The sequence below is a fragment of the Brachionichthys hirsutus genome, chromosome 3, assembly GCF_040956055.1.
Source record: "Brachionichthys hirsutus isolate HB-005 chromosome 3, CSIRO-AGI_Bhir_v1, whole genome shotgun sequence".
NCBI lineage: Eukaryota > Metazoa > Chordata > Actinopteri > Lophiiformes > Brachionichthyidae > Brachionichthys > Brachionichthys hirsutus.
Window position 1 is genome coordinate 4,961,671 of NC_090899.1, and position 12,593 is coordinate 4,974,263.

At 42.7% G+C, this 12,593-nt stretch overlaps 2 protein-coding genes across 2 annotated transcripts; both read right to left on the reverse strand.

Moving 5' to 3' along the window:
- Window positions 1-2,707: 2,707 nt before the first annotated feature.
- Window positions 2,708-4,827, reverse strand: LOC137917740 (zinc finger protein OZF-like). Its single transcript, XM_068760465.1, has 3 exons — window positions 4,656-4,827; window positions 4,116-4,321; window positions 2,708-4,022 (listed from the first exon to the last, which is right to left on the reverse strand). Exons 1-3 carry the CDS (start codon window positions 4,825-4,827, stop codon window positions 3,150-3,152), a joined length of 1,251 nt encoding a protein of 416 aa, XP_068616566.1. The 3' UTR covers window positions 2,708-3,149.
- Window positions 4,828-6,298: 1,471 nt separating this feature from the next.
- Window positions 6,299-11,661, reverse strand: sbk3 (SH3 domain binding kinase family, member 3). Its single transcript, XM_068760315.1, has 4 exons — window positions 11,553-11,661; window positions 9,072-9,219; window positions 8,423-8,625; window positions 6,299-7,530 (listed from the first exon to the last, which is right to left on the reverse strand). Exons 1-4 carry the CDS (start codon window positions 11,556-11,558, stop codon window positions 6,766-6,768), a joined length of 1,122 nt encoding a protein of 373 aa, XP_068616416.1. The 5' UTR covers window positions 11,559-11,661; the 3' UTR covers window positions 6,299-6,765.
- Between the last annotated feature and the right edge of the window lie 932 nt (window positions 11,662-12,593).

The window sequence follows — 12,593 nt, forward strand, 5'->3', positions numbered from 1 at the left end:
TGCGTGATGCGTGCCAGCTCTGCAATAGATTCTCCTTCAGTGACCTCCTCGTCATTCCAACGCATTCCTCGCTCTACTTCTTCCTTACTGTTACACTGTACACACACACAAACACATCCATATTCATGTCGCCGCGTGACGCATTTGACGATTGCGTCCCTTTGCGTCAGGTGAAAGGAGATCTCCTGATCCTCAACTGGACATCATGAATTAATGCCCAACACCAATACTACCACTAACATACATCTGACCTGAACCCAACAGCCCTTTGAAGTAAGGGAGGAACAGCCAAAATGTCAACACGCTGCAGAAATGTCTTCACTCGGTGGGTTTCAAACTAAAAATAGCAATGCAAGAATACAGACGGGGGGGGGGGGGGGGGGGGGGGGGGGAACTGACTCTCCCAGGAGCGCATCGCACATCTCAGGAAATGCTCATTCAGGACGTGCTGCAAACTGGATCCGATGTTGCTGCTCAGCACTTCTCACTCTGCAAAAGTCATCATTTGGGGTGTTGAGCCTTGACAAGCGACCGTGGCGACACAGGAAGTCGGGATAAGTTGAGCCCATACATTTTGCTGACCTTCACGGGGGTTGAAAGTCTTGCTTCAAAGTGAGCTTCATTCAATATGTGATGAAATCTGAATCCTGCTGACGTGACAAATCTAAATCGGATGTTCTTGTCCATCTCAGTTTACAGTTGCGTCGTTCCTCTTCACAAACCTCTTCAAATATATAATGACAAGCATGTTTCAGGTGAAAAGAGGTTCACCTCCTTGACGTGACACTTTTTAAAATGATTTTGGCTTCATCATGGAGCTGCAAGTCCTTCTCCTGTTTTCATCCCTGCTGTCCTCATCGACCTCGAGCAGATTTACACCTCGATTCCCGTCTTTGTGCTGGCAGTCTATTGTCTCAATGGATCACACCATGTGTTTCCATTTGTCAGGCCGGGGTCCTTCATTAACCCCATCCAAGTATCGGATGACTCTTTCTCCTCTGTTTCCTGGAACGCGACACTATCCAGTGTTTTATTGTGAAAATACTGGAATATGAGATGCAAAAACACAGAAACAGTTTCTCGGTTCACGTCACCGTTGCCCTGAGAAGAGAAATGTTCAGGGAGGGACTGGCTGAGAACGGCACATTTTGCCAAAGGTTGAGACATGGTCCAAGTGGCGCAAGAGGAGCAACACAAGGGGAAAGTCAGTCGGAGACCCGGAGACAGAAACGAGCAGAGTAAACAGGCGAGATGGGTCGCAGTTACAGGCCTGCAGGCGCCAAGGTGGCCTGGTTGATAGTCAGAGAGAGGTGGTGACGTGCATGCTGGGTAAATAGATGGGTCTGGGGGTCTATTTATACATCCATCTGGAGTGGCCCTCAGCACAGACCCTAATGCCATATACACACCCCCTCGCCACCAGTGTTGGGAAAGTAACTAAAGTAACTAGTAACTTAAAGTAATATTACTTTTTTGGTTTTTTTTTTTTTACCAGTAACGAGTAATGTAACGAATTACTTTTTCATTTTGAGTAATAATATTACACTTGCTTTTTTTTCAATATATTACTTTATAATACTTTTATAATATATTACTTTTTGTAATATATTATATTATGTGGGAAAACCTTTGATCTCCTCGTGTCATTCTTAAAACTGCATTTTACCGTGTTGAAGGCAGTTTTCCATCCGAGGATGAAATTGAATTTAGGTCACCTAATTTCACTTTTGCATCAGAAAACATCTTTTTTTTTTCCGTAAAAAGCATTTTACTTTATAAATACTTGCCGACTGATGCCTGAATTCATTCATGAAATGAAATTTCTTAATCCCAATTTGGCAACAGAAACTGAAGAACGTGCAGACACGTGATCAACTCTGAAAACAACATAGGAATGAGCTGACGGCCATAACAATAGCCAATCATGCTCATGTCGATTAATGAGAAGTGGCACATTGATCAGTAAATAACTTTACTGAGCGAAAGTAATTGAAGTACTTTTCTCTGTACAGAGTTTGGTATTTTCCTACGTTCTAATTGAGACACAAACGCAGCATCATTTTGTCTCTTGGCTGAAACTTGTAGGTCTTAATTAAATTCTCAGATGTTGAGACATTCATAAATCGCTTAGATTAAATGTAACAAAGAGAATCTGTTCTTGTCACTGCAGTAACAATACTACTATTGATAAACTGGATTTATTACCTGTTCCATGTGTGAACACCTGTCGCCGGTGTTCACACATGGAACCCGGTCAGACAAACGGGTTCCACTGTGTGATGCCTTAAAGTTCTTATCTTTCCATCAGCGAGAAAGATTTAAATGAATTAAGCACTTACGACATAAAGTACGTTGAGAGCGGAGAGCGTGTTTTTGGTGCAAAAGAATCCTCCGCAAACCATCCTGCCCGCTGGAAAGCGTCAACCTGCGCCTTCAGATCCATGGAGACTGAAACCGCATCACGGGATGGCTTCTGGTCTCCAGGAGTCCTAACCCTGGTTTTATCATTTCTATTTTCTAACTTTAACTTTCTTTGAGCTGTTTTCGGGTTGATAAGGACCCAAAATCACCATAATAGTGTAGAAACATGGGAAAAGTGAGTTTTTCATCATGTGGGACCTTTAAAAGAATGTCCTTTGCAACAACTTCCATTTCTGGTTGCTGACTACTTTCAATAATGCCTCTGCAGTCAGAAAACAAAGTGATTTTTATTAATATATTCACACAGAATGATAGTCATGAATAAAATATTCAACACAATCAACACTTAAGAACAAATATTTCTACATAACAGGTTCCTGAAGACAAAGTTCAATTCTCAGCAATCCTTATGAAAGAGACTGACTCGTTGTGCTCCATCTTACAAAAATCTCAAAAAATTGACAATTCAGATACTAAATATATTTTTTCATAGATATGTCAAAGGGAGGCCTTCCCCCCAGGGTGGACACATTTCATGTGGCGTTTCAAAACATTGGCGTAACTGAAAGGTTCTTCACACATTTAAACTGTCAGTCTTTTCCCGTTTTTATTGTCATGTGCCTTTTCAAATCAGAATTTTGTGTGAATTGTTCACCAAATGTCTGACAATCATAAGGCTTAACCATCATTGTGGATTCTCATGTGGACTTTCATTTTGCTGTTTTCTTTCAAATCTTTGCCACATTCAAAGGGATCTCATCAGTGTGGATTCTCATGTGCTTCATAAAGGTACTTTTCTCTCTGAAATGTTTCCCACATGTTTTACAGCCAAAGGGCTTCTCATCAGTGTGGATTCTCATGTGATTAATAAAGGTACTTTTCGTTCTGAAATGTTTCCCACATGTTTTACAGCCAAAGGGCTTCTCATCAGTGTGGATTCTCATGTGCTTCATAAAGGTACTTTTCTGTCTGAAATGTTTCCCACATGTTTTACAGCCAAAGGGCTTCTCATCAGTGTGGATTCTCATGTGCTTCATAAAGGTACTTTTCTGTCTGAAATGTTTCCCACATGTTTTACAGTCAAAGGGCTTCTCACCAGTGTGGATTCTCATGTGATTAATAAAGTTACTTCTCGTTCTGAAATGTTTCCCACATGTTTCACAGTCAACGGGCTTCTCATCAGTGTGGATTCTCATGTGATTAATAAAGGTACTTTTCCCTCTGAAATGTTTCCCACATGTTTTACAGTCAAAGGGCTTCTCACCAGCGTGGATTCTCATGTGATTAATAAAGTTACTTTTCGTTCTGAAATGTTTCCCACATGTTTCACATTCATAGGGCTTCTCATCAGTGTGGATTCTCATGTGGACTTTTAAGCCTGCGTGTTTTGTGTAACCCTTGTTACATAATGTACAAACATATGACTTCTTACTTGTGTTATTTCTTCTCTGGGATTGAAACTGAGGCTCAATCTCAGCATCTCTTCTGCTTGTTCCACCTCCCTCATCATGGCTGACAGATACGTGAGAGCTGTTAGAGATCAGCAGGTCAACGTCTGCTGCTCCAACCACAGAGGTTATAATCGGCATGTTGACATCAGACTCGGTCTCTGCTGCACCATCTTCATCTTTCATGTACAGAGTCTGAGCTTCCCTCTGGTCATTTTCCTCATGAGTCGGAGTCAACATGACGACATGAGTCTCCTCCTTCAGCACAAGCTGCTCTCCCTCCTGACTGGTGAGGAGTTCCTCCGGTTCCTCTTTCAGGTGAGGAAGCTCTGGGTCCTCTTGCTTCATGCTGGACTTCACCTCCTGGTTCCAGAGCTGCTGGTCAGCAGGGACCTCCTCCTCCTCCTCCTCCTCTTCCTCCTCCTCCTCACAGACATGACGCTGTGGGCGATCTGGAGGGACAGAGAACAAGAGGAGGGTGACGCTATTGTGATGACACAGACGTAGATGATAATGATGATGCATATATTTATTAGATAGAATGTTAGAGCAGTACAAGTACAGTCAAACAGTAGCATGTATTACAGTACAAGTACAGTAAAACATCTTGTCTAAGATGAGCATTTCAAAAAAGCCCTTGCTGTCTTGTTTCCGTTGAAAGTCCTTCAACAATATATATATATATATATATATATATACGAGGAAAAGAGTTATCGTTTGATAAAATATGGATAAATTGACCGCCAAATCTTCCGTTTTATTAATATTTAATGACTTTTTGTTTACCTATCCTGCGTAACTTTAATTCGAGTCTAAGGCTGAGACCCAGCAGTCCTTGCTGACGATTTATCTCTTCTTCGTCCTCGGCGGGAGTTTTATCAAACTTTCCGAAAATATCCTCTTCAGGAGCTGTTAGTCGATTTTTAACTACATTTCCCAAAAACTCAAATGAAGACATTTCTGTTAACTGAACGAAATACTTGAGAAACAAATAAAATACCGACTTTCACTGATCTCATGTGCGCAGAGAGCTAACGCTACAAAACGCATTTGTTGACTTCCGGTTGTTGTCCCCCACAATATCCTCCGACTCGGAAATCATCTCAGCGTTTTTGTTCCGCTGTCGCTGAGGGTAAAACTACGACGACTGATGGAAGGGAATCAAAATTCGAGTGCTTCAAATCAATAGAAAGGAATAATCAACTTCCATTTATTCCAGCAGGGGCTGAAAAACTCGAGAAACTCAATTTCCTGAAATTTAAACGAGACATATTATACCCTTTTTCCACAAGTTAACGCAGTTCTTGGGCACTTATATGAAATAGCTGTGCCAGTCTTTTGTTAAAATAGCAAACAGATACTGTGTTGTCTTGCTTATACGATGCAGACAAGGTGCGTTAACTGGTCCGTAATATACTTTATTCGGAGCTTGCATATTATCTGTGCCGCGCTACAGTCATAGCAATCCTGTTCCATCACGTACAGGTTAGTTCTGCGCATACTCCACTCCTGTGGCATGCTGGGTAATGGTGTTCTTATTTAACTAAACGACTAACAACACAGATACTCCAGGACATCGTCCGTGCACAAAAGGCATAAACTACTCGCTGAGTTTAAGTGTTACCAAATGTTTGTTCTATGGCGAGGAGAGTTAGACTTTCACCAGGGCTGCATGCAAAGACAAAGATTAAACTAGTGAGAAATAAAATCTAAAATTAGTGCATTAGTGCAATTAGTGCACTTTATCCACAGAATATCGGTCTAATTTATACTTAAACATATATTTATTCTGTATCAAAATTTGCTTTTACAATTTAGACATTTCACATTCATTCTAGAATACAAAATGTCAATTAATATTTCGTCTGAATAAACGCTGCGCCTTTCCTGCGGCAGGTAGAGTATCTGATCCCGCTGCCATCACGATCACGTTGTATTGTTCGGTCCAATTTTAGACGAGCTGTTTGTGTCCTGCAGCACCTGTCGCTTCATCTCGTAAAAGATGGCACCTCTTTCCTTGGGTATACGTGTCCAGAATGCCTTTTAAAGCTATCAGATGTTGTCAATGATTAAGTGTATGTAATTGCCTTCATTAAGGGGGATACGTTTTCACCCGTGTACATTTCTTTGTATTTGTTGTTGTTGTTTTGCTGATCATATGCAGGGTTGCTCACTCTTTGCAGATGTCTCTGCTGTACTTTCATTCTAGTCGATTTACTCACAGAATAAGGGAACATTTTTACTGGTTGAACTTTGAACTGCATTCATTCTTTTCATTGCATCTTTAATTTAACTCGTTACTGACAACTTGAGCCCTTTAGGGCTTTAGGGATTCCTTTTCTGCGAGATTCTTCTAATCTCACAGCTCTCCTCACACACATGTGAAGGCTTGAGGTGACAGCAGCGATGGAATGACAGTCTGATCAGAGCAAAGTTTTTATTGTTTTCACAAGGTAAAATACAAAACTGTACAAACACCTCAAATTGTCTTTCTATTATTTCTATTTCTCTTATTTCTGGATAAAGAGATATATTTTTTGGATTGTCCACTATTAAAACAAAACTGAGCTGAAGTTGTGCTTTGCTTACAGTGTGTAATGAAAAGTTGAGGTAAAAACAAGGTGCTTATTTTATTCAAACAATAAGTCCAACACAGATTTGTAAAGTCATTTATATCTCATCAAATCTTTCTCCTACAATCTATGGATCTATGAATGCACACATTCTCTGGAATACACAGGAAGTGCTAATTTAAACAATAATCTGTATGAAAATATATCACTTAAGAGAGCATATATTTGAACCGCATTTAAATTCTACACAAAAATACATCACAATATAATACCAGGCAACTTATCTCCAAAAAAAAAAAAACTTTTTTAACTGAAGAGAGAACTCATCTCTCCCCTCGTCCCTCCCTGATCAGCTCATCTGCGACCCCTCCTACCTCCCTTATTTTTATCGCCTCCTTCTCAGCTTCCTCTGCCTTCCTTTTCTCCTCCAGCTCAGTCTCCATCAGCCAAGGCCCCCCCAGGTAGCTCAGGATTTCTTCGGGGCTCCCTCTTCTCTTGGGCTCCGGATGGAGCAGCTCCTTGAAAAGAGTCATCACTAGCGGGCTGAGGCCCGCAAACTGTGAAGGAGGGGGGTTGTCTTCTAGGCAACTGTCTCTTTCCTCTTCATTGCTCCACTTACCGTCCCCGATCTTCTCCTTTTCAGCCTCGCGATGGAACCACTCCTTGTATCTCCGGTAGCCGCGGTCGTCGTGGGTGCTCTCCTCCCAGGGGAAGCAGCCAGTTAGGAGGCAGTAGACGAGAACGCCGAGGGCCCAGCTGTCAATAGAAGGCTCCACCGATACCCAAATGTCCTCCATTTGTTCTTCGGTCCCCTCACACACCCTTCTCTCCATCTCTTTCTCCGCCTCTTTGGCAGGCTCCACCTCTGGAGTGCAAAAGGGCGACTCGTACCAAACGGCGCGAACGCTGGAGCCGACGGCTCGAGCGAGGCCAAAGTCGCCCAGCTTGACCCAACGGCAAGAGGCGTCACACAGGAAAATGTTTTCAGGCTTGATGTCACGGTGGACGAAGCCGAGAGAATGCAGATGTGTCACAGCGCCGCTCAGCTGGGCCATCACCCTCTGGACACGTTCTTCACTCACGCCAACCTGAAACAGAGGCCGCCGCGTCAGAGTGCTGGGATCAGGAAGTAACGGTCCTTTATTAGCACGACGGGAAAGTAGGTTAAGTAGCGAGAACGTCACATCAAAGACTAAATCTGCGTCATCAGAATGGAAAGTGACGCTTTAGGAAACAAGTGCCTTCATGTAGTGAGAACAGGGCGTCCCCGGTCTTATCGTCAGGCTCTATTATGTTACTGGCAGTGACACAGTCAAACAAGGGACAGCTGGAAACGTCTCGCAAAAGCACGCAGTTACCGTTCCACAAAATCCCTTCAAGGGGAAATGAAGTTGAAGCTTGTTGTTGCATTCCAGTTTTGCATTTAATTCCAGTTTTTCATGCAGATGTCTGTGTGCAACATTCCCTTCCTTAAGTTACTGTTTTATGCCATCGATGATTTTGCAACCTAGATTTATGTTTCTATACAAATTAGCCTGGGTGACAAAAGCAAATTGGTCAAGGCTGAGGAAAAGGTTGGGATCTTTCCTTTGGATGAAATCTTCATAAAGCTCTCCGTTGACTTTGCTGTAACCTTTCCGTTTTAAACAACAGCTGAAAGTTTGTTTGTTTTTCTAGATGTTGGAAGGAAAACGCGTGAAAAAGAAGTTTTAACATTAATATTTTTCAACTTGCAATTACAATTATTCCAAAAGATGTTGATTTTAAAAATTGATCTGGTTGGCTTTGTATTTTTACATTAATTTTCCACGGCCAATCGACAAGCCCTTAATGAACGCCTCCAGCTGCAACCCGGGTTACATGCTGGCAGGAATCTGTTCATCTGAAACCGCAGAAATCGCTGTTAGTTTTCTAACGGAATGTCAGGATGAACAAACATTCGCACGACATCTCGCGCCACAAGCCACCACCTAAACTGACCTCTGACACTATCACGCTGTAGAGGTCGCCATATAGACCCGCTTGCTGGGCGAAGACGTAGTAGGACGGTGTGGAAAAGAAGATGCCAAGGGCCCGTGTCAGAGAAGGATGGGTGCAGTACGAGAGGGAGAGATTGTATTCACGCAGGAAGGAGGAGAGCGAGGTCGTCTCGCGGGGGAAGATCTTCAGCGCCATAGGGGTTCCTGAAGGGAGTGAAGCAAGACGGCGTGTGTTGAATGCTGCAGCCTCTAATCAGCTTTACACAGACTGTCATCGTGGGTGGAATGTGAGCGTCGACCATCATTACCACTGCGAACAAATATAAACTTCCCCTTTGGGGCCGACTCTGTTACACATCTACAGCCCCAGCTATGGCAACACGATCTCCCAGAATGCACCAAGGCAATCCATTACAGCAACAGAAACGCAGCAGGTCGAGTGAACACGATCGTAAGACAGATCAGGTCCTCACATTACTGCAGCGCTTACCCAAACATAAACCTGAGGCTGAGGCGAATGTGCGGAAGTATAAATACACCATATCAGCCACTTCAGATGAGGCTTGGGATTGAATCAATAGATGAGCATTGATTAAACAGTAACTGCTGAGGCTCCTGCAGACTCATCGAGCTGCAGAGTAGCTACTTACCTCTCTTTCTGTGTACAGCTAACATGACTTTCCCATAGGATCCCTCCCCCAGGAGCTTCACCACCCGGAAATGGTCAGATAGCTTCAGACTGGGCAGGGACTGCGCGGACAGGAAGCACCGCTCGTCAAGTTCCTGAGCTGCTGCGGCCTGTTCACACACACATGCACACACAAACACACACACACAAGCAAACACACGTACACAAATCCAAATTCACCATCACTGCTCGATGCCAGACGGCGAGTGACACTGATGCACCAAGCGAAAGCAGATCCGCAGCGTGATCGGCATGTGTTGATGTTTGTGACAGATCGTTTCACAGAATGAAGTCGGAACCCGATGCCGTGATACTCGGACCTGCTGCTTTTAAAAGGACCGTTTTGTTCTTTCTTTTTTCTTCAAGCGCATCGCGCAGCGGGACACTGGGGATGTTTATGTGCAGTCTAGCATGTTAGAGCATCTTTTGCTATTTCTGCTCATCAATGTGTTGTTGTTGTTGTTTTTAAAGTTATTAACACTTGAGAAACAATTCAAACATTCTAAAGGTGTGTGTTTTTCCTGTCCAATGTCCCACTTTCCTCACATACTGGTACGTTCAAGCATTTACTTATAGCCAGACATCCATAACCCTATATAGATATAAATCATATGTTCATAGATTCAAATGTCCATTAAGAAAAAATAGCAATTCCAGATAAGGCACAAAAAGAAAAGAGGATGTCTTTCTTTCCATTTTTAAAATCTTTTACAATTTGGAAAGCTTCAAAAATTTTGGCATTTCCTTGGCAACACCTTTCATTATTTAAAAAGGAAGGAAAATGTCTATTCATGCAAATACGGTCAATAAGATGCCACCTCATTAAGATTTAGTTTATCTTGCCTTTTCTTAACATTCACATGCCGTTCCAACTTACGTCTGTCAAAAACCAGAATAATATACAGGATTTGCTTTACTTTTTTTTGTAAATCTGACATAATTGATCCATCATTTTACAAACAGGTTTAACTTTTAGAAATGAGCACGTCGTCACGTCGGGAAGGATCAGCAGAAATCCCATTTAAGTAGTTCCCCTCCACTCACAGAACTAATGAGAAAGGCTGTGAACATTTAGCATGCATACCTTCACACCAAGGCGAATGTGGCTGGAGGACGACGGTATATTTTTACCCTTCTTTATGTTGCGTAACCGAACTTACTGAGGAACAGACATTCATTTTGGTTAATTAAACTACAGTTTACTCCCTCAAACAAACAAACAAATATTTATGTTGGTTTGATATGAATGATTCATGTCTTGTTTGTGATAAATATATATCTGATAAATATCTAATGATGACAAGAAATCAACAGCTTCCAGAAACACCGAAGATTTATTTTGCCATACCTTGATTGTTGGTCATTTAATTTAACTGATGGATCGCAGTTTTGAGTTCCTGTGTGACAAACAAATGTATCTGAGACACAGCCTAAAATAAGACTACGAGTTTCAACCAGTCCGAGACCAGTGTTCCTTGGCACAGATTTTTTACATGGGCAGCTCTATTTAAAATAGAGCGATAGAGCGATGAGGAGCTGCCTCAGGATCAATGGCGTACTGATTGATCCTGCTCTGCTGGAGTACCATCAAGCTGCAGTGTGTGACTACGGAGCACCAACGTTTCAGATTGTGAGATTGTTTGATCAGCTGTATTTGTAAGAATAAAAGTGAAATATAAATTTGGAAAATGCTGGTTGGTGATGTTGGAAGTCACTGATCTGTGGCTCTTCATCAACGAGAGAATCCGATGGGATGAGAGAGAGAAACTGTCTTTTTTCATTCACCTATGTCTTTTCACAGTTTTAAATTCAATGCAAAGTTTAAAATTCCTGCAATAAAAAGCAAAGTTTCATTCAAAGCGTTCATCTCATTATTATGTTCTCCAGCTTCATTCCACTCATGCCAGAAGCCCAGTTCAAATAACTGATCATCCTTTATAACTTTTAACAGGCTTATCCAGGTTACTCTGTAATTCTGACTCTGATACATTAATCGTGGAGATAGATACACAACATCTTTTGCAACTGGCGCATCCTGAAATTAGCCACGTTCTTGCAAACCAAGGTGATAATCAACTATCCTCCTGTTAGTCAATGGCACTCTGCATAAAACTACAAAGTGAGATTTGGATAAAGGCTTTGCGTGAACTAAACATAATTAGATTTGAAACTGGATGCAAGAGCTCAACATTACAAGCTGACGATCCTCATAATCAAGTTGTCTGTCAGGCATTTAGCTCAGCGTAATTTTGCAATAAAAAGTCAGGCATGTATTTGTGCCATGCCTGCAGGTTATCTCACGGTATTATTGGAAAACACATTTGTATATATATATACATAAGAAAAGACAAAGGAATAATACTGAAATCGTATGGTTATAATTTGAGCGTACATGCATCCTGCTACTGGATTTATCTTCACAGGGAAAATGTGCATTACTTACCGTCATTTTCTGTCCAGTTGGTTGATATCTGTTCGCTTTTCCCCTCTTTTCAGCCTGACAGGCGGGCCGCCACTAATGCAGCTTCTGCTCTGGCTCTCAAGTGTCTTGCCTTCAACCGGCCTGATAATTTAACTTGATTTGAAGCTGCTATTTCTGCTCATGCTCCGTGCTTCCATGCAGTGGAACAGTTGCTTTACAGCGGCGCCTCAGAGATGTTCGCTGCAGACCTGGATATTAACTGTGCGCTTCTCCCCAGGAGACACGCGCTGAACTCTCCCTCTCTTTTCCAACTCTTCGTGCCAACTCTCTCCTGCTCTGTCCTCCCCTATGTTGGCAAATACATGTGAACCAGCTACGAGGCATGTGCCCCCCCCCCCCCCCCGCCCTCCTCCGTCCCGTCGCAGCAGCACCAATATCACACCGTTTCCAATCTGACAGCCTGCCTGAGCACATTAAACAATCACTCTCCTGCCTCTCCTCCTCCCCTCAGCAATCCCTCACTCCCTAAAGCCCCACCACCCCCTCTTCTCTTTCCATATCCTTCTCTCTTTCTCACCCTCTCAGCCAGTCCTAGTGGGTGAATTCCCCCACAGTGTAGGATTCCCCTTTTAATCAACGGGCTATGCTGGAATGATAGGAATAAGGCCAACATGCAGTACTCCTGATCCCTTAATCTGACTGGGATTGTATGGTCATGATCTCTACCCTTGTACTGTCCAATTCCTGGGCCTTTATTTATGGATGACTGCTAAATGTATAGCAAAAAGGATGATATTATAATAAGAGAACATCTTCTATCCTCTTGCGTCTATGTGAGGAGCATCTTCGAGCTGTACTTTTCAAATCCCCCCTCATCCATGCCTCATGGAAACCCATCTCTCCTTTATCGCTTTCCAAGCGCGGGACATCACAGGCTGACAAAGCTGACAGCTATAATCTTCACTGTGTAAAAGCCCTTCATTCTGTGCAGGGCTGCCTACAGACCTGCTGCTTAACACCAGCAGCAGGTCAGGCTTCTTCTCCACCTCCCATGACCTCAAA